Source organism: Buteo buteo, chromosome 9 (genome assembly GCF_964188355.1).
Source record: "Buteo buteo chromosome 9, bButBut1.hap1.1, whole genome shotgun sequence".
NCBI lineage: Eukaryota > Metazoa > Chordata > Aves > Accipitriformes > Accipitridae > Buteo > Buteo buteo.
Window position 1 is genome coordinate 4,448,119 of NC_134179.1, and position 25,804 is coordinate 4,473,922.

Genomic DNA, 25,804 nt, shown 5'->3' on the forward strand with positions numbered 1-25,804 from the left:
TTGGGCATCTCCATGAGGAACGAAACCAGCTCCAGCGCTACTCCCCCCCCCCCCCCCCCCCCCAAATAAATAAACTAAACATCTCTCACAATTACAACCCCTGGAACGAAGCCCCAGTGGAAATATCCCAGGGAAAGACTTCTGCCCCCCACCCCCCCCCAAATTCCCCCCCCTTGAGGAGGAGAAAGACATTTGCTGAAGCCCATATGTGTTTGCTTGATTTTATTAGGACCGACACATTCATCGTATGTCACAACTTCACCGATCGATGAGCTTTAGAAAATAAAAAACCGAAACTGCCAGCGCCAGCCAGCGAGATAATGGGGCTTATATAGTAACACGTCTGAAAAAGGCATTAAATGCGTCCTCCCCCGTCCCCGTGTCCCTCCCCGTCCCCGTGTCCCCACCCCCGCCAACCCCCCCTTCCCCATTCTCACAGCTTTGATTGTATCCATAAGCATGGTTCGACAAAAACAAAACAAAACAAAAGTTTCCCAGCTGCCAGGTTATTCTCACAGAGGCTAACTAGAACGTAAAAACAAACAAACAAAAAAAAACCAACCCCCCCCCCAAAAGAAAACCAAAACAACAAAAAAAACCAAAATAAGAAAAATAAAAAGGCCAGGAATTATTTTAATGTTAAAAAATAAAATAAAATAAAAGCAGATATGGCAACGCTACTAGTAAAGTGGAATACATCACAGAAACCGAAGTCTTTTTGCAGGCAACACTGTTTGGAGAGAGGAGAACACTTGATGGGTGAAAAAAGTGAAGTTCTAAATTATATACAATAGTATCTAAGGGTGGCTCTGAAAAACAGTCTCCTTTAATGTGATTCAACGTTTAACTTGCCGTTATCTATTGCTTATTTATTCAGATCCGTAATAACACTTAAGAGAGAGACGGATGTGTAAAAATGAGACACCGTGGAATAAAGAAAAACCAAAAAAACCCCAGCTTCTCATATGAAAACGCCACATGTACGTGCTTGTCCGATGTGGAATGTACCTACAGTCGTTTCACGGGCCGGGGGCTTCTCCTCGCCGCGCCGCTCCGGTAGGAAAACCGGCCGGTCCGTCCGGCAAGAGAGCCGGGACACGCTCGCTTGCTGGGGATGAGCTCGTGGAAAGCGCCCCGCGAGCCTCTTTATCACCCCAAAACTCGTTTCCAGGCGGAAAAGTCCGACTTGCCCGGCTGTGAACAGACAGGATCCAAAAGCGTCTGGTAGCGAGATGGAAAAAGGGGGCGGAAAGCCCTAATCCTTATGAAGGACGAGACTCAGTTGTTAAATTTTAAGGGGTATCCGATGGCTTTTTCCAGGCACTCTACCAAAGAGCCGGCAGAAAGAAAATCCCTCTCCACTTCCACAAATTTGATGTAGATGGATTTGGGCGACACGCCGGGCTCTACGACGCAGTTCTGAGATAAAAAGGCGTTGATCCCGACCCAATCTTTGCTGAAGGTTTTGGTGTTTGCCTGAAAGTGTAAAAACAGGCACTGCTGAAGAGTCCGGACCTCGGCGATGCCGAGGTAACAGTAGATAATCCGGGCGGATTCCATATCCACCCGGAGGGAGGCTTGCGGCGAAGGGACCTCCAGCTCCCCTTGAGTCTCATTGCCAGGATCGGGCCCCCTGTGCTCGGCAAGAGGGGAGGGGGGTTTCTCGTGGCACTCTTCGTAACCGATGGCGTACAAGCCGGGGCTTTTGGGGATCCCTCCCGGTAATAAATATTGAACGATGTTTCCTCCAGTGGGTTTGGAGTGAGCGATGGGTATCCAGTCGATCTCCATGTGCAGCTCGAGGCATCTGGCTTCGCTGATGGTGATCTCCAGGAATTTGTAATAAACGTTTTTCCAGTTCATTTTCTGCACTCTTGTCATGATAACCCGACCCTCTGGTTTTTCCGAGTTGAAATATTCCCGGAGCCGCTTGCCGAGGGGTACCTGCGAGCTGATCTCTGCGTAGTGGTAACGAATATCCTCCTTCCAGCGGGTGTTGTAACCGATGCCGAAAATGGCCAGTTTGTTAGAAAGATGTAGCCTGGAGAAGTCCGTCCAGCTCTGAAACAGCTCCCACTTCAACTGGACCGACTCCAAGATTTGCATAATATTCTGCATGACATCACGCTTCCTGGAAATTAAAAAACATGGAGAGAAGGATAAAGGCATCAGTAAACCGGAGCTGCAAAACCATCCCAGCGAACACACCGACCTTTGGGAAATATTAAACCCTTCCAGCTTTCTTGGCTGCTTTTTAGGCGGTGGGTATTTTATTACTGTATACGTCCCAGTTAGCTAGGTGAGTTTATGGATTATAACACCACACTGATGGTTTTTTAAATTAATTTCAGCAAAACCGAAGAAAAACCCAACCCAAACTCCTTCTGGTATCTCCAGCAAACTGCAATCTCTGCTGGAAACAAGATTTTGCGCAAAAAGTTCTGCAGGAGATAACCCGGTAAAGAAAATGAGAGCTGATAAATCCCCAAGTTCAGCTTCCAAGAAAGATTTCTGCTCTTACCAACCCCCAAAAACCACATGGTGGAAATGTCCTGCTCCTACCTGTGCCGCTTCAGAGCAATTACAAGCAAATACGTGTCTGGTGTTGCTAAGCAAATACAAACTCTGTTACTGGGTTAGTCTTTACAGCCGTGCATTCCCATCGGCACACGGTCCGTCGCAGATGACTGGAGCTGCATCCCTAATTTGCAACCGCCACTCAAAATGCTTCCACCTCATCATTACTCCAAAATTCACGTGAGCAAACAGGGCTGTAATTGTAAAAACTACAAAGCAAGCGCCAAGCAGCTCCGAAAGGCTCAGTCCCAGCACTGGATCAGAAACAGAGCTCAAGGGACCAACCCCACAGAGCAGACGATGCCGGTGAAGATGACCTGCACCCGGACACAAGCGACGCAATAACCCGCTGCAGGATGGACAGCAGAAATCCCTCTTGGATAGCCAACAAAGAAATCCCCGTGTTTCCAAAGATTTCTTTTCACTCCTGGTAATGGCACCGGCATCAAAGAGAGTCTCCACGGAGGGATTTATGCTTTGCTAAGCAATCGGGAGAAAGCATTCATGTGTGCCTGAAGCAAGCTGGATCAGCTCCCTCCAGGATGAATGAGACACTTAGAGCGTAATTAGCTAGTAGGGAGAACTACTAATTTTAGGAGTTATTGTCCTATAATCAAACCTGTAGGAAGATAATGTGACTTGTTTGGTAATGGAGAAATCTCTCTTGGTCCAACAAGTGGGATTTAAAATCTTGTTCTGCACGACTCTCCTCCCTTTTATCTGTTGTGCCGCATCTGTAAAGCTGAACAGCAATGGCACGGGGGTCACCACATCCCCACGAGGGTCCTGCCTCCTCCCGTGTCCCACCAGCACGTTCAGCATCTTTAGTCCCCATGCCAGGCGACACCAGTCGTCTTCTGCGGGGCACGCACGAACTTCCCTCCTCCTACGGGGTCATGAAGATTGCTCCAACTCCCTAAAATCAGCCTTTCCCAACAGCTTCCCGATGGAGTTAAGCATGAGGCTGGCCAGGACACAATGGTCTTTAAGCAAGAGCAGATATGATGCCGCACAAACGGCACAAGGATACACCTGGGGTTGAGACTGGCAGCTTCATTTCTACCCAATAAATCCCTAAGTGGATCAGAAGTTGTCTTTCTTCCATCCTATCGATATAAGGGTTCAAAGAAAAAAGGTTTGGGAGCTGCAGTCCCTTCCCACCGAGCTGGAGAGGTCCAGCCTCGCAGCCTCTCACCTAAAAAACCCTGCTTCTATAGGTGCAAATACAACATGCATGATTTTGGGAAGGTTCTCAAAGTCCTTTAGGTGATCTGGTGCCTCTGGGACAGACTGCAGGCACTGGGCTTGGGACCACAGAGCTCTGCGTTGAGCAGTTTGACGCGTGACAGTTGGTGTGCGCCAGCTCTGCAAACCTCAGGTGGGGTGTCCAAGCTCTCCAGCAACAGGTCTGAGCCATCCGGGCCCAGTTAGCTCACTCCTCACGGCGACGGGAGGGACCGCAGCCATCGACATGCTGCCTATCTTAACGATCTAGCACCAGCAACCGCGCCAGGAGCTTCCCGGATAGGCCTTAAAAAGGCATTTTGGCAAGCACATCGCCGCTGCGCTCAGAGCGTAACTGAGTTTCTGGAGCACCGAGGAGGGGACCTGCTTGGCGAGCAGTGTTGTCTTTGAGCCAGGGGTTTTGAAAAACGCCTGTTGCATCATCAAACTCCCGTTTCTTATTTTAAGTTACTTCTGAGGAGTCATTTCCACTTCTCCCTGTCTAGCAGCAAAAGGGAAGGCAAGGAGAGAAATACCGTACAAGAAAAAAGCGTATTTACCCCCAACCCATCTATATTTACACACAAACACCGTGGCAATACTGAACCATCTCAAAGCTTCTCTACAGCTTCCCCGACGCTCCTTCAGATGCTGAGCAGCACAGCGTCGCTATGCTTGGAAAACGTCTTTTTTAGACTTTTGGAAGTGGAAATTCACCTTCTGGGGACAAGACAGACAAGGGGACCAGACAGACAAGGGGACACAGTAAGCGCTGGCTCAGCACAGGACTGGTTGGTAGCAAAGAGCCTGTGTTTCACCGCTGTTATATACTCATTCGACTCTAGACAGACAGCTGAACTCAATTTAAAGAAAGCAGTCCCATCCAAACCCAGAGACAGGAGAAAGCAGCGTGGGTAGATTTTCATTCAACAGTGAAAGAACAGAGCTAAGAACAAAAAAAAAAAAAAAAAAAGCCCCCACCTTTAATAATTACACTATAAATACTCTCGCTAAGTTTAGTTCAGCACAAAATAGAGCTGAAGCTCTGGTGAAAAAAAAAAATTAGTCACTCAAACTGCTCCTGCTGGGAAGAGGAATAATTTCACTAGAGATGATCACTGGTAGCACCTTGTGGATGGGAGAGGAGAAGGGCTTTCCACAGAGGGAATCCATCACTTCGAGCACAGAGGAAGCAATAGGGAAAAAGAAATTTTAAAAAGTTTTGCTTTTCAGTTTTAACATCTCCTCTTACACCAGGACTCGGTGGCTCAGCAGCCGCCCCGCTGCACCTCGCTTTCCCAGGCTCTGACCAGCACCTCCACGACTCAGCCAAGCAGAGGTATTATAAGCAGTAAGAGTCAAATCATTACTATTAATTTTTCAATGGAAAAATCCCAGCTTGTAGAGGGTTTACCCTGTGTCAGCAACAGGGCAATCTCATTTTTCATCTGCAGAAGGTGCCCTAGAGCTGGGTTTTACCCTATCGTCAAATCACAACCTCTGTGCTGGAGACTGGCCATCTGCATTTCTTTCTCCTCGGAAGCTTTTGCAATTCAAATGAGGAAAGACGGGAGACAAGACTGGTGCAAATTTGTTCTAAGGCGCTGTTTCCAAACAAAAGCAGACTTCAAAGAGCCTGAAACAGCTGGTTTCAGTGAAGGACCCAGCTCCCCAAGCTTTTTCTAGTTCATCTTCACAAAGCCCACAGTGAATAAAACTGCTCCTCAAAATATATTTAAAATAGCAGAACAGAGTCTAAGTAGCGTTTCACTTTTCAAAAGCGTTTATTTGGAGGCAGCAGTGTGCCAAGGGGACGCAACGGTGAGCAGACGTGGGGGAGAGTCCAGCTGACGGAGCATGGAACCTGGACACAGCTTCGCTATTGCTCTTCGCTTCCTATGCTGCCGAAAATAAGGCAACCCAGGAAATATGGGAAGTCCTTATATGTCTTCAGAGGCCAGTTATTTACTACCTGAAGTTAAGAGATGCAGCGCTGTCCATGTTAATGAGCTGTGCAGCTTGCTTGGAGATGGAACGCCTTAGGTTTGCTGGTGTGTGATCAGGTCCCGGTGCTGACTGAGCTGGCAGGAGCAGCTGAACTCCTCGCAGGCAACAGGAGTAAAGCGAGCTCCCTCTGTTTCTGCAGGTTTGTGGTCAGCTGATAGTGACAGCAGCCTCACACGTGTTTGTTTTATCAGGAAAAGAAGAGCCAGAATAAATTCCAGCACCCAGAGAGCTCAGCGATAGGTTTCCTAGAGCAAGCACTCTCCCACCCTCTCTGCTAGGAAAATAATGTCACGGTGCACGTCTGCTCCTGTGGTTTTCCCGAAGCTGCTTAGCTGCAAAAAATCCTTCCAAAAATCCTCCCAAAATCCCGGGGGAAGGAAAGGTAGAAGCAAAGATGAGATTTTTAGCAATACACGTGCTTACAGTCCAGCACTGCCACATTGCAATTTCTCCATGTCAAAATATCACAGCACAGGTTCAGCAAAGAATCTGAATGCACTACCACTCCCTCCAATTTTATTGAGATTATTTCTGTTGCAAATCTGCACTTGACCAAAAACGCAGATGAACTGAAGCCCCACCTTCTTCAAAGTAAGTTAGGTGTATTTTAAAACATTGGCCAAAAAGGTGAAAAAGTTTGGCATCTATTTATTGTCTGCGGCTTTTAAGAATAGACGCAATTCTATTTTTTGAAGATAATAAATAAATACCCAGCTTATCTTCGTATTAGCCACCCTACTCCTGACTGCTTTTAATCTACTACGTCAGAGTTTAAAAGGTCCTTGCTCTCATAGTGGGGGGAAAAAGTAATTTTCAGCAAATTCGTCTTGGAAGATACTTTGCGCTTCCTCCGGGCACATATGACAGGCTTATCACCTGCACGCTTCACTAAATGCCCAAGAGTTCAGAGACTTCTGTGTATTTCAGAGGGAACTTGGCGGGGGAAAAAAAATGACCAGAAAACTCTGAAAGGTCTAGTCTACCAAATCTAAACCAGTCGTCCATCTACACAGCAAAAGCTGGAAGGGAAGATTCAGGCAGTCCGAGCCTCCACTTCAGAAATTTCAGGATTATTTTCTATGCAAATCCCTAAAGCATGCCTTGAAAGGTAAAATTATCCCAGAACAGTCCTAAGCAACTGTTCAAAAAGGCAGTAATAACGTTTACACTGAAAATGGTTATTTTTCTCCAGGTGATCCCCGAGTTGCTAAACTGAATTTGCTCCACATTAAGAAAAAAGTCACCTTTGGGTACCGTGAAAATCCATCTGAAGTGGGGAGTTTGATGAAGCTAGGCCATTACAATAGAAGCTGCTTCTTTTATTATTTTTATTTTCTTTTAGGTTTTGGAGGACTTTTTCATTCAGTTATAGTAAAAAGCCTCTGTTGTGTTACTAACCAGGGTCGCTATGTTAATATATATAGTGCTGATGACTTCCTACCCTACAGAAGCTTTCCAGCATAGGAAATACCAGATTGACTTCAGATGACACTACACATTACTGGTGGGGGAACTCATGTGTGCAACCCACCCAGAAGGGTCTGTGAGCCAATTTGCAATGGCTCACTCCCATCGTAGACAGATCTACAACCACCCTGTGGGTTTTAAAACCCTAAAGGTCAGAAGAAGGTAGCCCTGGTCCAAGTAAATACGGCACAATTCCTTCCATTTTTCAAAACACTCTGTGTTATTGTTGGCGAGGCAAGGGAGATTCACATGCTCAAAGCATTTGAAACGCTCCAGTATTTGTTAGATTAAATCGATCCAAAAGGTTACAAGTCAGCTCCGGAAAGTTATAAAAATAATAATAATTAAAAAAAAAAAAATCACAAGCTTTGGCATGCCTTCCCACCAAGGAGGGGAAATGCATGAACTTTTCTTGCAAGCATTACTCACACCAAGCCAACAGTACACACTACTACTGGGGTGCTGCGTCCCTCTTCTTACTCTTTCTTTCCTCCACTCCTCCTATATTCTCTTTTTTCCTTACATCCAAAGGGGCAAACTTCAGGCAAATGGAATAAAAGAAAGCCAAACCCAAGATTACAAATAGATCCAAGAGTTTGGCCTCATGTCACGATACCCGCAGCCTGCCCACACACAGCCCTAATGAATCTGCTGTGTGTTTTATCCACATTTTAAGTCCTTGCATTCATGTAGTAACTCTTGTTTCGTTTGTTGAATGATGAAGCCAAGAAGAGACAGAGTTGTGAAGCTTTTCAGATGTTCTGAGGTAACTGGAATAATGCATAAAGCAGATTCAACTGTATGAATAGCCTTGCACAATGTATTTATAATTATAATCAGAAGTTTCAAATATCCTCCCCTCCTGCACAACATCCCCAGAGAAACACATTCCAGGGTAAAACATTCATAAATTACTTACTGCGTGTCTTCTGAAGATTCCTGTTTTATCTTTAATGTTCTTTTTGTGGTAGGCATTTCATCTAAAAGGTAAAATTCCAACACATAATTACTTTTCAAATAATGTTCCTGGGGCTTTTTTCTTTTTTTTTAAAGGCTGAAATTAAATTAAAAAATAAATCAGAGCTGCTTCCTAAGCCAGCCAGTCCACTAAAGTTCTGCACGAGACAGCTCCAGTTCCTAAATCCTCCATAACTGAAGAGTATTTTGTTTTCCTTGGAAAAGATGTGGTCAGTTAAGATCTGAATCTATCTCTGCAAGTGCAAGACCTTTTCAAGGACAAGATTACAATTCCTGCTATTAAAATCACAACAAATTTGATTGCAAACTACATTGTTAAAAAAAAAAAAAGGAAAAAGAAAGAAAAAAGACTATTCTGCTTTCAATGGCACATTTGAAGAGCAAGCACGAGAACAAATGCATCTGTACTGCATTTAGATGTTGTGTGCTAAGTGCTTTTCTCATAACTTCTCTGAACATTAAAAATATCATCAGCCCAAGTGCACACAAATATGTCTGATTTGACTGAAGGAAAACGGTGACCAACGAGGAGACTGCAGTTTGACTCACCAGAATGAGTCAAACTAGAGTGAATTAGCCATCGTTTACATACGTTTTGTAACGTTGTCCTCTCCCCACTATTTCTCTCACATATTTCTGACTTTTAAATCCCCTGGGGAAGAAGGCTGAGAGAACCAGAATGTGGTTAACAGCAAACTTGCAAATTTTAACGTTAAACTGCGATTTAAGCCTCTTTCAAAGCATCCCAACTGACCAGTCCCCTGAACACAGATGTGTACAGATACGTGACTGCATCTCCTCTCCCTGTTTCATCCTACAAATCACAAGGGGGAGAAAAAAAACCTCATGGCACCAAGAGCCTTTACCAAATTCACCTTCTACTGCTTCGCTTGGGTCTCCATTGAATTTGATCAACTTAAAGTTTCTGACGTGAAAATAACCCCCTGGCTCAGGCAAGGGAGGAACATGCACCCGTAAGATCAGTGGCTCAAGAGATGTAAATATGCTTCAAGAAACCCACTTCTTCACAAAACTGCTCAGATCAGTGTGCGTTTTCAATCAAAAATGTAGTACCTTGCTCCATTTAACAAAGTTCAATAAGCCACAAGCAACAACCAAATCTCCAAACTAAATGAATATATCGATTCTTGTGCAGAGACACCAATAATTCAGGCAAGAAAAGCATGTGGAGGAGTTTGGGTTAGGTCTCAATCCTGGAATGTGAGCTTGCTTGCCTTTTTTTTAATTTAAAAACAGGCCACACATCTGGATATAAGCATATTTACATGTTTAAAACAAACATACCAGTTAGGGTACATATAGGAAGAAGGAGCAACATTTTTTTGTAGTCATTGGCATTAATAGCAGCAGTTTGAACTGCTCATAATTTAACCGAATGGTGTTTGAATGGTAACACCAGGTTCAGCTGGTGCCTACAGACCTCCAAAGCAGGGTACCACTGAAAGGAAAAACAGCCTCTTAATCCCACGAGGGGAAGTAAAATGGAGCAGGGGAAGGAGAGACAGGGAACATGTCACCTCCTCCTCCACCATTTCTGGCCACACAGCCCTTCTTTCCTCCTGCTAGGCTCTTTAGACTCAAGTCCTGATCCTAAACCACTTCGGGAACCATGGTTTGCTTTTGATGATGAACTGGTGAATTTCTTTCCTTTTTCTTCTCCAGGACATCAGGTGCTCAGCATCTTGAGCACATTATGTCAGAAAAATTAAAGTTGGTACTGAGATACGTATGAGCACAGAGCCCAGGCAAAATCAGAGGGTGGAGATGCGTCAACATGGCATTTCTTACCCAATTCCTGTTCGCCGGTCTGGTAGCAATGAAGATCCTGACTGTGGTTTCCCCAGTCCTCCTGCGAATACTCCTCCATCGTGCTGCCATCTGACTCCAGCTCCTGATACAAGCCGCTGCTGTTGATGAGGACGGGCTGGCAGGGCTGGGAGTCCCATCCTCCCTGCCCAAACACCTGCTCCAGCTGCTCAAACGTGTAGCTGCTTTTCCTCTTCCCAACACCGTGCTCCTTCACGCGGCTGTAGCACCTGCGAAGGGTCTAAGACAGAAAAAAGCACATTAATCAGGCAGCGATGGGTTGGAAGAACGCATATTCACTTGCAGACAGTTACGTGGCTGCTAGGTTTTCTTGTTTCATTTTTTTACTTCTGCTTATCAGTATTTGCCCCACACTCACGAGCTAAATGCAATGCTCCCGAGCTAACCTATACGTGCCAGGAAGCATCGTGTGTATCCGATGTTCCCACTGCAGCGATTTAGCATTAACATCTATGACCCAGGACAAAGTTGCGTAGCAGCTACAGGTTCATCAGATTTAACTCAGGTGATTTATTCTCTTCCCCACTTCAAAAAAATCCCCAGATCTGCTATGTAACATAGGGAAAAAAAAAAAAAAAATATACCAAGAGATCCCCAGTCAGAGATACCAACCAGCCAAGAGAATGCACACCTACTACGAGGAGGAGAAAGCAGAGCTGGTGTCTTGCCCACAGCTTGGAGAAGGTGAAGCAGGGAGGAGAAAGAAAGGAAAAGAGAAAGAAGAGTCCCCCAAAGCAAAGATGGTCCAACCTTCCTTACTCTGGTAAGAAGACACAAGGTACAAAATGTATACGCCTAAGCTATTTAGCTAGGAAAATATATATTACTTACATATTTTGCATTCCTTACTAACTCACTCTGTCTCTTGTGAAGCTGCTGAAATTTAAAAGAGGTCAAATCAATAATGCTCCAAATTCCCAGACTTCGATATCAAGCATTAAGAAACAATACTTAGACAGCTCTGTCTAAAAAGCCTTTAAAAACAGTGCTGAGGCCGAAACCTCCCACACAGACAGATGCAAAAACCTGGTCCACTTTTGGTGATCCCTTTAGCATCCCGCACTGACGACCGCACAGTCGTGCATCACAACAGCGATGCAAAGCCGTATAAGCCTACCATTTCCATCCATGTTTCCCCACTAATCCGGAGCAACACACATCTATTTTGGGGTAAAAAAATAAAAATAAAAAAATCTTTATGTGCATCCCTCAATGTGGTTTTAATTCTACCAGCTGCCCCAGGTTTGCTGGATCTTGACGGTTTTCAGATTGGTAGAGTGCTAGAAAACTTTTTTTTCATATTAAATTTATTAGATTGCTCAGGTTCTAGCTTGAATGGCAAAGCTACCTCTGGAGTTCAAGAGGCATTAACTTGGGAAGAGCTAGTCCTGTTGCCTTGCTTTCTGGAGGATGACCATAATGGACTTGCAAGCACATTATTGCAAAAACATGTTGGTTTTTCCCCCCAAAGGAACCTTTACATCTCCAGAACGTTCGAACCTACCTAATGCTCCTCATATACTGGTTTAACAGCATCAGTGGGAAAGGGATACATTTCTAACCAGTTTCCTCATGATATTCAGAGCCTTGGGGGCAGAAGCAAAACTGCTAAGCAGCAAGTCAGTTTTACCCTGCTGTTTCAAAAAAAACCCCAAAAAACCAACCCCAAAACCCCAAAACCAAAAACACAGAAAGAATACAAAATAAAAAAAAAACAAACCATATAAACACACAGGCAGCAGTAAGACCAGAACTATTCAGTGGTTTAAGGTGGAATCCTTCCCGATTCTGCCACCAAATTGGACACCATCAAATTTTAAGTTTCCATCTGCAAGTGGGATGAAAACCAACTGGCTACATCAATCTGAAACCAAGGACCTGGCCAAGAAACCTGTCGATATTCACTGCAGGCAGACTGGGTTCCCTAGGGCAGGGGGTACAGATAAACGTGGTGGTTAAAATTGGGCAAGAACAACCCCTTGGGAACAGTGAGGCAGCTTTAAATGGTCCGGTTTGCCCTGAAAAGTACACTGGAGGATGCATTGCCCAGCTTTTTCACTCCAATTTCTCTCCTTTCTGCTCAAATCTCACCAAGCCATATGGGCAAACTCTCATTTCACTCTCAGACTCTTTCTAATATCCACCCAGGTCAGATTTTTGGAAATATAGTTCCCAAACCCCAGTTCTTACATCTGCCTGGCTTATCCATCGGAGTTAACTGCAGACTTAGAGCCTCTAGCTGCATTTATTAGCAGCCTTTAAGCTAAACAAACCATCTCCAGCACAGTTAACCAAAAAACGTCAATACTCTTGGCCAAGCCCTCTTGGGAACATTCGACATCCACAGTCACTTGCTCTATTTTAAGCGTGTGCTTCAAGCATCTCTCTCGACCGATGGAGTTATTGAGTATCTTACACTGGGTTGTAGCCTAGTTGTAATTATTTCATTCAGGCTGCAAACTGGCTTATTTTACCACGAAAATAATTTAGCATCAAGTCAATGGAGACTCCTACAAGAATTAAAGGGAGCAATGCAGAAAGGGGGCAAAAATAAATGAGCAATACTCTCATTGCTCATTATTCTTGCAAGTCAAGAGTACTTTTGAGGTTACTGCCTAGATGCTTCTGGACCCGGCTGCGTGAACCACTTTTCACCTCCGCTTCTGGCAGCAGATAATCTAAAGTTTGAGTGAGATAATCTCAAATTTGGTGCTTTCAAAAGCACCAGAAGGCCTGTGGCCAAGCAGCTGGTGGTTCCTCTTGGTCTTGTTTCCTGGAGAATCGAGATTCCCGCTAGCTCCTTCTTCTTGGTGGCACTCCCCAGGTTCTCCAACAGGCAGTCCCTACCACTTTTCTAAGTGATGTTCACCTCCGAATAACACAGGTCAGCTCTGTTTCACGGATGCCCACAGGCTTCTATGTGGCAGGGCTGAGGTGGACCAGATCGATCGCTCTGCCTCTGCAGTCGCCTGCACCTCCCACGACAATTTTCTTCGGAGACCCTGGTAAGTCCTAATTGTTCAGACTTCAGGAAACCTCTCCTGGAGATTTTATAGCACTCAAGGGTTCAGACACCTTTCTCCCAGCAGGTTATTCTGATCACCAAGATTTAAGATCTAGGTTTTTCTTACGCACCTCCTCTATTCCTCCTGGTGTCCGGCTCAACTCCTGCTCCGTGGTTCCTAAAGTGCACATACATATAATGATACAGATAGGCAAGAAACCAGTAAATTTAGGACAAGTAACTGAAAACAGACCTGATAACTGCCCAGTGACTGCACAGACTGGAAGAGACCAAGGCTTTTGCTTACTGTTCTGCAACCCTGCCTGCAATATGAAGACAATTATAAATTAAGCAGGGATAATCTATGAAGTTCAAAGGAGGAGACAGTCAAAAAGCTCAACATGGACTTTCTCACCATTTCTAACTTACAAGACCTCATCTTCTCTACAAGCAAAGCCACAGGAGAACCAATCACTTTGCAGGAACTGCAGCATGACAATCAGAAACACCGGTCAGAAAAGCCTTGGGAAGTGACTCTGAGGAAGGCTGTAGACACAGTCCTCCTCCCAGCAAAAAATCTGGCGAGGGAGAACCACACTACAGTGAGCTTTTTATGCATAACCCCAGAGATGGTCCAGCAGAAGAAAACTCCAGATCCCTGATCTGAGCCGTACTCTTACTCGGCAAGATGCTACGGGCTCTGCAGAGCAGTTAAGTGGCACACCTGCGTGTCCATGTTAATCTATTTAAGTCTATTAAATGACAGCAGCTGGCCTAGAAGGGGTCCCAATGGCACAGAGCACCACTTAGCACAATGTCCAGCTCTGAAGATGCTCTTTCACTTAATGGGAGAGAGCTCTTGGCTTCACATCCCAAATTAAGAGCGGCAGTATCATATAGCTTCCTCCCTCATCATGCCAGGATACTCACAAGCAACACGAGATTAAACTAGACTGGGACAAAAGAAATGGCTTTTGAAGCCTGGAGTGGTTGTAGGGCACGTAGGGATGGCTGGCAGAGTGAAAGATCTTGCAGTCTTCATTCCCGACTTGGATGGTGGGAGCACAAGGCAACAGAACTGACTACAGGAGTCAGAGAGCTCTGCTCAACTTGCTAGCTCATAGAGTTTTAGGTTAAAAGATGCATGCAAGGCAGGAGAACATGAGACTTATGTGGAATATTGCCACATGGAGCCCTATTTCTGCGGTCTATCCAGAATAAAAGGAGGAGAAAGAGCACCTTAAACTCTTGAGAGCGCCACACACCACTGTAGAAAGGTAGCTGACAACTTCAACATGTCTCCAAATGAGACACCACGTCATAACACTCTTCTGCAAAACACAAGCAGCCCCACACAAACCCCCACTTAAAACTCTGCAGGTGTGTGCTGCAGGAGCTGCTGCAGACCTGTCTGCAAAGGCTCCAGCCCCACAGGTGGCTGCACATCTGCCAGATCACTGCACTTGAGGGGAGACATGCCGGCAGTCAAAATAAATCATGCTTTGCACCAAAGAGCGAAGCCTCAATCGTATCCTGATGTGCCCAAATGCACAGGGACTTCCTGAAGGATTTGGCTCTGGCCCAAAGGTCTCCGGTACAGAACAAGGAAAGCGATGGGAGTGTCCTTAGAGGACAAGGGTGGTGAGGGGGAACACAGACAAGTTGATCGTCTGATCGAGATAGGAACCAGAGATCTCTTTGGACAATGACTTGAAGAGGCAAAGTCACCCTAGAAGACACAGATAAGGGATGTCAGTCAAGGCAGGCAAGTCAGGCACATGTTGTTAAGTTAGGTTCTAGCTCTGGCTAACTAACCCAACAAAAAGGCGCAGCGGATTTCCCACCACTGCCAATTTCTAAATCACAACTGAATATATTAAAAAAAAAAAAAAAGCTTTCGCCTGGCCAGCAATTATCTACAGAAGCGCTACAGCCAATTGTAGAGGTCAACCTAGATGAGGCACGACTTTGCCAGTGACTGAGAGGGAACGAAGCCGGGGTACAACGAGCTGTAACCCGGCTGGGGGAGGAAGTCATGCAGCGATACGTGGTGCCGAGACATGATGAACTTCCCCACAGTGATGACAGGCTACACCTCGCGTCTCAGCCACCTGCAAAGATGGCTCCATCAGTTGCTGCTATTAGAGAGCTGAGAATAAAGTTATTCATACCCTTCTCAGGGATTTGATGCTAATCAGGCTAGACATCTAGAGAGAAGAACTCTCCACAGTATTGCCTGTGGAAAAGCAGACGGCTGGGCACCTCCATCTCTCGACGTACTGAGCTCCTGGTTTAAGACAGCACTGGATGAAAAGAAGAGTAACTAGTTAGAGCTTGAGAAGGCAGACCAGCAAAACCCTCTGCCATGCCCATACCTACCGCAGCCAACGACGTTTGTCTCTGTAAGAGCTTAGATGGGATGGATGCGTCCTACTGACAGAGCTCGGCTTGCAGAGATGCACAAGTAAGGTTCAGCCTAGTCCTGGCATGACCTGCTCAAACCCATTGCTACTTCAGAGCGATGAAGGCCACACTTCAGTAGATTGTCTTGCCTTCAGAAACACACTTATTCCTAAAATCAAACTTGAAGTTTCATGCATCCACTGTGATCAGGACAAACATCTTTATGCCACCCACAAAGCCTGCCTTCCAAGAAGAACCCAAACTGCAGCGGTCTAGACCAAAGAGGTCTGAGGTGTACTCAGCAGGTCACATCTCCGCTACCAGTAAGCCATGAGAGACCATATAGACCCAAATCCCTCCTGGTTCTCTCTCTCAAATGAGCGAGCAGAGCAAGGCCACATGCCTCTGTCACGTCCCAATTTCTCAGGACGATGACTCAGGTTTGCCGATTCCCAGGTCAGTATTAAGGTGAAACGACACTGGGGATCCTTCAACTCACAAAACTCAACTTTTATTTGCTCACAAGAATTGGCATGCTCACCACAAAAACTGGCATGCTCACCACAAAAATTGGTGTGACACACAGTAAACTGTGTAACATGTGCTAACCATACATCACCAAACATATACTACAAGCCTTGCTTATTTGGGAATCAGGTCAGGGAAGACAATAAGGGGAGCCCTCCCGTTGAGTCACGAGGTTCAGAGCAGACCCCCTTGCTTTCTAGACTCCTTAGAGAAGGGCCCAGGGGCGGCTGGATCCGCTCCTAGTCAGTCCCAGACTTGGTCAACGGTTTATGTCTAAAGGGATGAGGTGTAGGGATTGTGTAAAAGGAAAAGGAAAGAGAGAACAAGACAGAGAAAAAGGAAGAGAGAAAGATTTCACCGGTCCTGGGTCCAGCGTTGGTTCAATCAGCCAAGTGGTCCCATTCTGGTGGGCTTGCACACCTGGGGCTTCAGTTTGTGTCCTTTTACCATCCTTGCCCCTCCTTCGGGCAGGCACTCAAACTCATTAGGCTAATTAGGTAGCCTTTGGGGAATAGGTCCGTGGGCTTGGGTGTCCTTTGGGGAGTAACTTCCCCCTCCCTGCAGATATGATCTTTAGCCATGCACGGTGAGCTGCCCTGTTCAGCCTGTCCAAAACAGCATTATCAGAGCAGGGAGCTGTGCACCCTCCGGCACACCTTCCCCCTCCCATTGCTGATGGGCACTGATCAGCTTCTTTTCACCTGGGGTTCCTTGCTCTGCAGAGTTCCTTGTTATGCAGAGTTAGTCGTTAAGCAGAACTTGCCCCACCACAATGTTTGAGACATTAACTCCTTCAGCCCCTCCAGAAGACAAAGAGCAGCACAAACCTGCCTGCAGGTGGGAGGGAAGATGGTCCTCTCCAAAACAAGCTTTGGCCAAGCAGCAGAAAGCATCAACGTGGGTGGCACCACAGGGGAAACTTCTCGCGTAGTTCAGAAAGGTAAAAAACTTTATGCATACCATCCTAGAAGTGTCGTTGCCCGTTCTGGGGTCTCTAGGGGAAGGTCCATGCCACTCGCCTTCAGCTGTGTTGAGAAAACGTTACCAGTGGCGAGCAATATCTAAATCCATGGGAAAAGCTGGAAATGAAATACCAAAGGTGGCTTGAACTCCAATTTTCACCAGGACCAGTGGTCAAGGGCTGGTAACTGGTGAAACCACAGCACTCCACAGAGCATCATCTACGTGGCCCCCAAATTTATGCACTTAGTAGGATGGAGCGTAACCTGGAAGAGTAACGAAAGCGAATCTGCCCCCACACTGGCACTCGAAGCTGTATGCTCTCATACGAGCTTCATTCTGCTGAGCATTTCAGGTGCATCCAGTCACTTCTGAAGTAAATAAAATCCTTGATTGATCAACCATCCAACACCTCCTGCATCATTGCTGGTGGCACCCTTTCCTGACATCAAAGCACAGCCTCTGCAATAACGGGACACCCAAAATTTCCAACTGCCTGTGTGTGCTGGCTAAGAGCAAGTGATAAAAATCAGAAGGAGGGGTTTTAACACCTTCCCAAGTCCTCCATAGTCAAGGAGCATGACAGGGAAAAACTGCGTGCTCCCAAACTAAGATTTAATGTTCAAGTGTAGCAGGTTTGTCCTTCTGCAATGAGTTCCTAGCCTTCAACTGTTTCTGTCTCAACAGCATAACCTGCCAGTTCTGTCCCAGCTCCCCTTGCGAATCATGCAGTAAGCGGTGGATGACCCAGGTACACCAGAACGACCGGACCAGAGTATTACAGACACACAGCACAGCTCCAGAAGCCACTGGACAGTAAAGACACTCGTCCTGCACATACAAAGTGAGACAGACGCCTACTGGCATGACACTGCCCTGCAAATACCCTGGCCGAAGAAAGTGGGTGCAGCTGCTCTGCAAGAGGGTTCGCTCCACATGATACCTCCCAGAGATGCTCCTCTGCTGCAGCCCCACAATACATCCAAGAAGGAGTAAAACAAATAAATCTGTTCTTTGTCACTGAAGAGTTTATTTTTCCCGGCTTATAAACGTCAACAGAAAGTTGCTCCCACCCACCCGGACCTGTAAGATCCTCTAGCGAGATGTTAGGCTGCTGGAGGGGTTTCAAGGAACGACAAGAAATGAGCCAGCCTGGAAAACCCAGTGTATCTGAATCTATTTAAGCCAAAGAAAGAACCGGAGGTAACTTGAACATCAACTGCACACATCACAGCTGGTGGAGCCGCCCAGATGAGAATCTGGGCCTGAGATAACAAACGCAAGACAAAGATAAAACACATTCAAAAGAAATAGAAGGCAAAGCCGTTTTGAAGGTGGGTAGTTGGCTCGTTGCTACAAAATGTACCAATGCTCCATCATTTGAGATGTTCAAATTAAAAGACAGCCACTCTGCTTAACGTTATTGGACCCAGCAATGAAATTCTGGGTGAAATCCAATCTCCCGTATCACACAGGAGGTCAAACCTGATTACGGCAAGCATTGCTTCTGAGATAGTCTAGCTAGCGCAGCTTTTCCTTCCTTAAAAACACCTTCACACAATATTTAAAAACAGATTGTTTACATCGTAAAGCAGGTAAAACCACAGCCCCATTACAAATAAGCCACTGCTGTCATTGCTTTATATATAGCTTAAAGCAGGAGAACACCAACAGCAGATATTCAGGCGTAATTTTTCATTCCTTCTCGTTTGATGTGGGTTCACGGCATTTGCTTCTTCCCTTTGTACCTACGCTCTCTATAAGTGTTTAACCAGTGTCTTCAAAGTATTTATTTCTTCCTTTGAAAAATAAATTACATGCTTAGCGGACAACCACAACCCAGCAGAAACCTCCAGTCACCCATCTGGGGTGAGAGGGAGGTCGCTACGTACAGAAAATCCAACACCAGGGCAGTGGGACTCGTGAATTCCTGCAGCCGGGAGTTAGATGTTGGAGCTGCTCCTCTTTGAATAAATGGCTTGGCACGGACTCTGGGGAGCAGCAAACAGATTTCAACAGCTCGCTCACAAAATAAGAGCAGAACCCGCATTTCTGCAGTAGCTGAAGAAACGACATGTTAAAAATGCCCCTGAATTCATTTTAACAGTCTCCTGATGCTGAATGGCAACTTTTAAGGAGGGATTTCTCTCTGCTCGAGAAAGGCTCGCTAGATGCAACTGCAGCCAGTGAATTTCTAGCACCAAAACACTCTCGCAGCTCAGCTAAGCAAAGCGCTGTCAGAAGAGCGAGTCTTTGATTTCACCTTCCATGAAGAAACATGCGTGCAACAGAAGCGGAAATTCTTCCATGGATTTAAAAATCAATGCATAAGATCCGGCTGGAGCACATTATTTCAAGAACACTGCTTTAAAATAAAACAAGACTTTATTGCCTGAAAATTACCCTTGACTCACATGGCTCTGCACTGGTCAGTGGCAACCGTAAAACCTGAGCTCACCTGCACTTTCCCAGAGCATCCCCCTGCCATTGCAGCCACACACAAAGGCTGAAAGAGGATGAAACGATGATGTCCCAGTGTATTACCCAACAGAAAGCGACCTCAAAGACATACACTGGGTACGTTGGCTTTTGCCCTTCAGACGGCAACTTCACAGCACGAGGCGACGGCTCATTTTTCCGCAGTTAAAAGCGGCTCGATTTAACAGCTAACCTCCTGCTCTCTGGCTGAAACAACATCGCCAGGCGAAGGGCACAAAATCAGCACACAAGTCTGGAAAGGGTTTTGCACATATTCACCGTCTGCCTTAAAACACCAGTGCTAAGGTCAAAGCTTAAAACTTAAAGGCTCTCCATGCACTGCTGCGGAGAGGCGACGAGTTTTGGGATACACAAACCAGGCTAATTCCTTGACAGAGAACACGCAAGAGCTGGGCTGGACAAAAAGCATGTGCACTTTAGTAAACTACTCTTTAACGAGAGCTACGTGTCATAGGGACAGTCAGAATATATTACTAAACAAGCAAGGATTAAGGATACAACAGGATGAGGAAACTACAGAGCACAAGACAGCTTTTCCAGGAACCCAACAGACAGAAATTGAGACATTTCAATCCTCCTGCAGCTCCCGATTGCTGAACCCACCAGTCCCCTGACCTCAGAGCCACAAAGTAGGATTCAAGCTCTCTTTCTGAAGGAAGAAACCAGCAAAAGCTGCTGGAACGGTTACGTGTGAATCCCTGAATTTGAAACAGACACTTCCAGAGTGGCTCAAACCCAACAGCGGTCTCATTCCCAGCTTGCAGGCCAGCGCTGCTTATGTGCAGAAAAGCACATGCAGATGTTAAGAGACAGACGAAAATCTGAACTGGGACCTTACTTTGCATCCTGTTTGAATTAGGAGAGAATGCATCTATGCGATACAACTGGAAAACTTTCTTCTTCGGAGTTGACTTTTTCCTTTCCAGCTCATTTCTAACTCGCTCTTCAAGATTTGGCAGAGTCCAGGGAAGGCAGGTGTCCTGAAGAAGGCCAATATCGAGTTCTTATCTAAAACGCATTTATAAATTAAGTTGAGTCCGATACGTTTTAAGCACGATTTACATTTATAATACATCAGCAAATCCTCACGCTACCTTCCCTTGACGGGCATTAAGTATCCTATAAAATCATGGAAATATGGAACATTATGGATAATAAATGGAATGAGGCAGGTATGCTTTCCTTCATCACCATCTCCCTGGTTCTGTTTTCAGCTGAGACAGCCAATTGTGGAGGACTACGAAGTGTCTGCGACCTCCCCTTGTTCCAAAACGGCATTCAAGTCGTCCTACTCTGCCTTAAAGATGACTTCAGGCTTTGACCCCTCCACACCCAGAAGTGATTTTTCACTCTTGGTCGACCATGAGAGAGTCAAGCAGCCAATTCTGCCTGGAATCCTACAAAAATTGGGATTTTAGGCTTGGCAGCAGCTACTGCAACTATCTCAATCCCTGTAACAAGGTCAACTCTTGGCTCTCACAAGAACCCCCAGCTTTCAATGAGTGCTAGTATCTCAGCAATTCCAGCAAAAAAACCTACTGCAAGCCAAAGGCTTCGGAAAAAGCCACATTTTTTGGACCTCCAGATGACTGCACCGACGAAGACCCTCGCAGTGGGGATCCAGGACACACAAAAGCTCAGGCAACAGCACGATGGGTGTGGGACAACACAGTCAGTTCCTGTTCTGGAGCATGTCCGAGATGCCAAAAGCCCACCATGAGGGTCTTTACCAACAAGCACTGGACACGGCTGACATTGAACGGTTGTTCTTCACCAGGCAGACAGCCCAAGGACAGGCCAACCTGCAAACAAGTACAGGCACAGGACAGCACATGGATGGAGGGCTGACAAGTCCCTTCCAGCTGGATCCTTCTACCAGATGTTACGGTACTGAAGAAGAGTCTGCCCTGACACATTGCGTGTTGATCTAGAATCTTCTAACAGGTCTGTCAAGAACTGCTCTTGGAGCCATTGCAAGGTGATAAATATAAGCCTTGCGGTCTTTTATTCCCTCTAAGCCATTTGATAGGTACGTGATGCATGGTTTCTTTCCAGCTTGAACATTTCGGGGGCAAAGATGTGTTCAAGCATCACTTCTAAAGGGAAAGGGGGAGAAGTCCTCCCCTGCAAGAAGCTCAGAAACTGCTGGGAGGATGGGATCTTCCAGCAGTTACCAAAACGCTTGCTCTGGCCCCAAAGCAGCCACTACCCACGACCAGCTCCATCCAAAAGCATCGACCGAACCCGAACAGCCAGTTCTGGGCTGCTTTAATAGTGAGACTGGTCCTCACAACCTGCTTAGTATCCTCTGAAGCATTAATGGTTGCAGAGCCCGCGACCAAAATTAGGGTAGTGGTCCTCTACAGCCGCTGCATAAACTCCCACCACAACCCGAAACCATCGGAGTCTTGTGGACAAAGCCAAATGGCCTCAAGAAACTTCTCCGTCACGCACCAGCCTCTGGCAAAGCCCAAAATTTCATGGAAGAAGCGATTTAAGCGACAAGCGCCTTGAAAGCCACTGAGGAAACAAGGGTCTCAAAGACATTTCACGGTGCAGCAACATTCCTCTCCAAAAATACTTGGATGCCTTCAAGGGAAATAAAGCCCTCAGCAGCAAGTCCATGGAGTCAATGAAATACCATGATGAAAATACATTAAGAAACTAAAACAGAAGGGGAGCTTGCTTCGTTTCGACCACCTACTTTCAGGGACGAAGGCTGTTCTAATTAACAGAGATTGAAAGGCGAGTCTCTCACTTATTCCTGAGCTTCCTCAATACTGCAGACTCCCTTAGTTCACATATTTTGCAAATCAAAGGCCGCCCGGGTGTATGCACCTAGAGAAACCCAGCCTGGCTGGGCTGGCACAGCTGTATTTAACAGAAGAGAAGCAAACAGCCTCGCTGATCCCTAGCAACAATAAGACATTACTTTTTTTAACCGATCGGCATTTTAAGTGGCTGCATGGGCAGCCTAAAGGGTCACGAAAGGGGAAAGTGAAAGCCGGAGGGACCTCGGAGCGTTTAATTCACGGAGCGTTAATTCAAGAATGAAGCTTGGAAGGCTTCATTCATGTTTATAAACTGAAAACCCGCAGAGATTCCCACACCATCCACAGTCCCTCCAAACATCTCCTCTTCGTAAAAGTGGGACGCACGAAGCAGCTGCTCCCAAGCCGGACGCCAACCCAGGCTTTCCCTTTTCCCAAGGGAATGATGCAGCTGGAAAGATCCCTCTTTAAACCCTGCCACCAGAGGAAATGCAGTCCATCGGGCTGTTTAACGCAGCTCAATTATTAAAGAGGTTTCTGAGACCGCAGCACACTCTGGTGCAAACCAGGGGAAGATGTCGTACCCTGTAAAGCAACTCCAAAGCAAAGGAGAGAGCCACAAGTGCAAGAGGGCCACCAGAGCCCAAGCCACCCCTTGTTACTGGAGTAACTGGGAGCCCCCTTTTCCCATGGGAGCTTCAGGGAGCAGCTAGTGCCACCCCCTCACAGACAGAAGATGCTGGAGGACACGTAAGGGAACTGAGTCAACACACCCAGGGCTATGGTGTCCACCATGCTCGGGGCCAAAGGAGGCAACCCAGGGGATGCGGTGCCCCAAAAACCCGGGGGAAAGGATGCTGCTGGGGCCTGTCCACGCAAGGGGACCCGAATGGCTGGGACACTGTGTCCCTCCCCACTCAGGAGCAAAGGATGCTGCCGCAGCCCACCCACACAGGTACCAGTACTGGCGCCCTCCAGCTGCTGAGCCCGGAGGAACCGTGTGGCTGAACCCAAAGGACACAGCACCCGGACCAGAAAGGTGCTGTTGGAGGCAGCGGGTGCAAGGGCTGAACACACGGTATGTGGCACCCTGCTTGCTCCAGGCCACAAGAGTCCAACCGGGTGCTGCAGGGAGCCAGGCAGCTGAGCCCAGGGGACAGGGTGCCTCGCACCCAGGGGCGAAGGCTGGGCTGAGCCCAGGGGACACCCACAACCAGGGCCAAAGGACGCTCCGGCAAATTGCCTGCATGGGGAGATGCTGCCGGGGTGACCCCAGGGAATGGGGTGCCTCGCTCCCAGGGGTGAAGGATGCTCCAGAAAATTGCCTGCGTGGGGAGACCCTGCCAGGGTGATCCCGGGAAACGGGGTGCCTCGCACCCAGGACCTGCGCTAAGCCTGGGGAACGGCTACGGTCGGGGCCAGAGAACGCTCCGGAAAACTGCCTGCATGAGGAAACCCTGCTGGGGTGATCCCAGGAGAACGGGCACCCCACACCCAGGCCCAGAGGATGCTCAGGAAAACTGCCGGCCCAGAGAAGCCCCTCCGAAAGGCTAAGCCCGGAGGACTCGGTGTCCCCAAACCCAGGGCTAAAGGACAGGCCGAGCCCAGAAGACGCCCCCGCAGCGAGGACCAGAGGATGCTTCGGGGGGGGGGGGGGGGGCGGATCTCGAAGGGATCAAGCCCTGGTCCAAAGAATGCTCTGGCGAAGGGCTCACGCGTGGACACCCCCCCCGCCGGGGAGTCCCCCGTCGTGTGTCGCCCCCCCCCCCCCCCCCCCGAGCCAAAAGACGCCCCGGGAGATCGCCCACCCTCGGGCAGGCGGGACGGCCGAGCCCGGGGACACCCCCACCGCCCTCCCCCCCCCCGGTCCCCGGGGACGAGCCGCCCGCCCCGCGACGGGGTACCTTGATGCGCTCCCGGCACTGGGAGGGGGTGCGCTCGTAGCCCAGCTCGGCCAGGGCGCGGGAGACGCGCTCGTACATGGCGGGCCCGGGGGCCTTGCTGCCGAAGACGGTACCGGCGCCCTCCAGCTGCTGGTACCGCGCCTCCACCAGCCGCTCGTTGCCCCAGACGGCGATCAGCGCGTTGGTCTCCGCCGGCGTCCAGGACATCCCCCGGCAAGCGGCGGCGGCGGCGGCGGCGGCGGCGCCGCCCGGCGAGAAGGAGACGGAGGGCGAGGCCCCGCCGCGGCCCCCCGCCCCGCCGCCGCCGCCGCCCCCCAGCCCGGCCCCGCCGGCCGCCGGCCCCGGCCCCGGGCCGAGGGGCGAGGCGCCGCTGGGGGTGGAGGGGTCGGAGAGGCTGGGGTTGCCGTCGCTCAGCGCTCCCGGCGAGCCCGGCGACAGCACCTCCATCTTGGGGATCTTCAGCGGCGGCTCGGCGGCCGGGAGCTGCGAGGAGCCGCAGGACGCCGCCATATTGGAGATGCCGGACCGAGCGGGCGGAAGTGACGAGGGGCTCCCCCCGGCGGGAGGGACTTCCGGCAGCCCCCGGGCAGGGGGCGGCCAAGGCGGCGGCGGCGGCCGAGGCGGCGGGGGAAAGCACGTGCCGCCGCCGGCGGGGGCGTGGTCAAGGAGGGGGGGTGCGGCCGTGAGCGGGGAGGGCGGGGGCGGGGGCGGGGCTGGCCGCGAAGCGGGCGAGGTTCCGCGCGAAGGGGGCGTGTTTCGCGGCTGGTAGGGGGCGGGGCGTGCCGCCGGGGGGTGTGGCGGCCGCCGAGGGGGTGTGGCTACGCGAAAGCAGGCGTGGTCCGAGGGCGGGGGCGGGGCTCGGCGGAAGGAGGCGGGGCCAGGGCTAGGGCGGGGAGCGGGGTCGGCGCTTGGCTCGTAGGGTGAGGGCACGGGCAGGGGGCGTGGCTCCCCGAGGTGGGCGTGGCTCCCGAGGTGGGCGTGGCTCCCTGAGTCCCCACGGAGCCCGTAGGGACGGGGACCCGGTGTGCACGGACGGGGCAGAGACCCCCTCGGGATGGAGGCTCCCCAAACCCGGCTGCGCTGCCGGCGCCCCGGGGCTGAGGCCCCCCCAAACGTGGGGCTGAGCACCCCCAAGCCTGGGGCTGAGCACTTCCAACCCTGCAGCTGAGCACCCCCCAAACCTGCGGCTGAGCACCCCCAAATGTGGGGCTCAGCACCCCCAAGCCTGAGGCTGAGCATTTCAACCCTGCAGCTGAGCACCCCCCAAACGTGGGCCTGAGCACCCCCAAAACATCGGGGCTAAGAATCCCCGAAACAGCAGGGCTGAGCACCCCCCACACATTGGGGCTGAGCACCCCTACATATTGCGGCTGAGGACCCCACGCACATTAGGGCTGAGCCTCCCCCACGCTTTGGGGCTGAGCACCCCCCATTTTTGGGGCTGAGCACCTCCCGTTTGTTGGGGCTGAGCACCCCCCATTTGTTAGGGCTGAGCACCTCCCATTTTGGGGGCTCAGCACCCCTAGACATCAGGCCTGAGCCTCCGCCCCCCACTGGGATCGAGAACCCCCCATTTATTGGTCCTCACCCCCCCCCCCAATGCTGAGCACCCCCAAACACCAGACCTCACCTCA

General features: G+C 48.9%; 1 protein-coding gene across 13 annotated transcripts; it reads right to left on the reverse strand.

The window, feature by feature from the left end:
* Window positions 1-207: 207 nt before the first annotated feature.
* On the reverse strand, window positions 208-24,686 carry MSANTD2 (Myb/SANT DNA binding domain containing 2). Of its 13 annotated transcripts, XM_075034986.1 has the most exons (6): window positions 15,277-17,100; window positions 13,237-13,283; window positions 10,933-10,977; window positions 10,063-10,321; window positions 8,195-8,255; window positions 208-2,131 (listed from the first exon to the last, which is right to left on the reverse strand). In XM_075034986.1, exons 4-6 carry the CDS (start codon window positions 10,139-10,141, stop codon window positions 1,279-1,281), a joined length of 993 nt encoding a protein of 330 aa, XP_074891087.1. In that variant the 5' UTR covers window positions 10,142-10,321; window positions 10,933-10,977; window positions 13,237-13,283; window positions 15,277-17,100; the 3' UTR covers window positions 208-1,278. The 13 variants fall into 13 exon arrangements, 12 of the variants coding, with proteins under 12 accessions (XP_074891087.1, XP_074891081.1, XP_074891080.1 ...); XM_075034980.1 differs by lacking the exons at window positions 13,237-13,283; window positions 15,277-17,100 and adding an exon at window positions 24,171-24,686 and having other exon boundaries at window positions 10,933-10,974; XM_075034979.1 differs by lacking the exons at window positions 13,237-13,283; window positions 15,277-17,100 and adding an exon at window positions 24,171-24,686.
* Window positions 24,687-25,804: the final 1,118 nt, after the last annotated feature.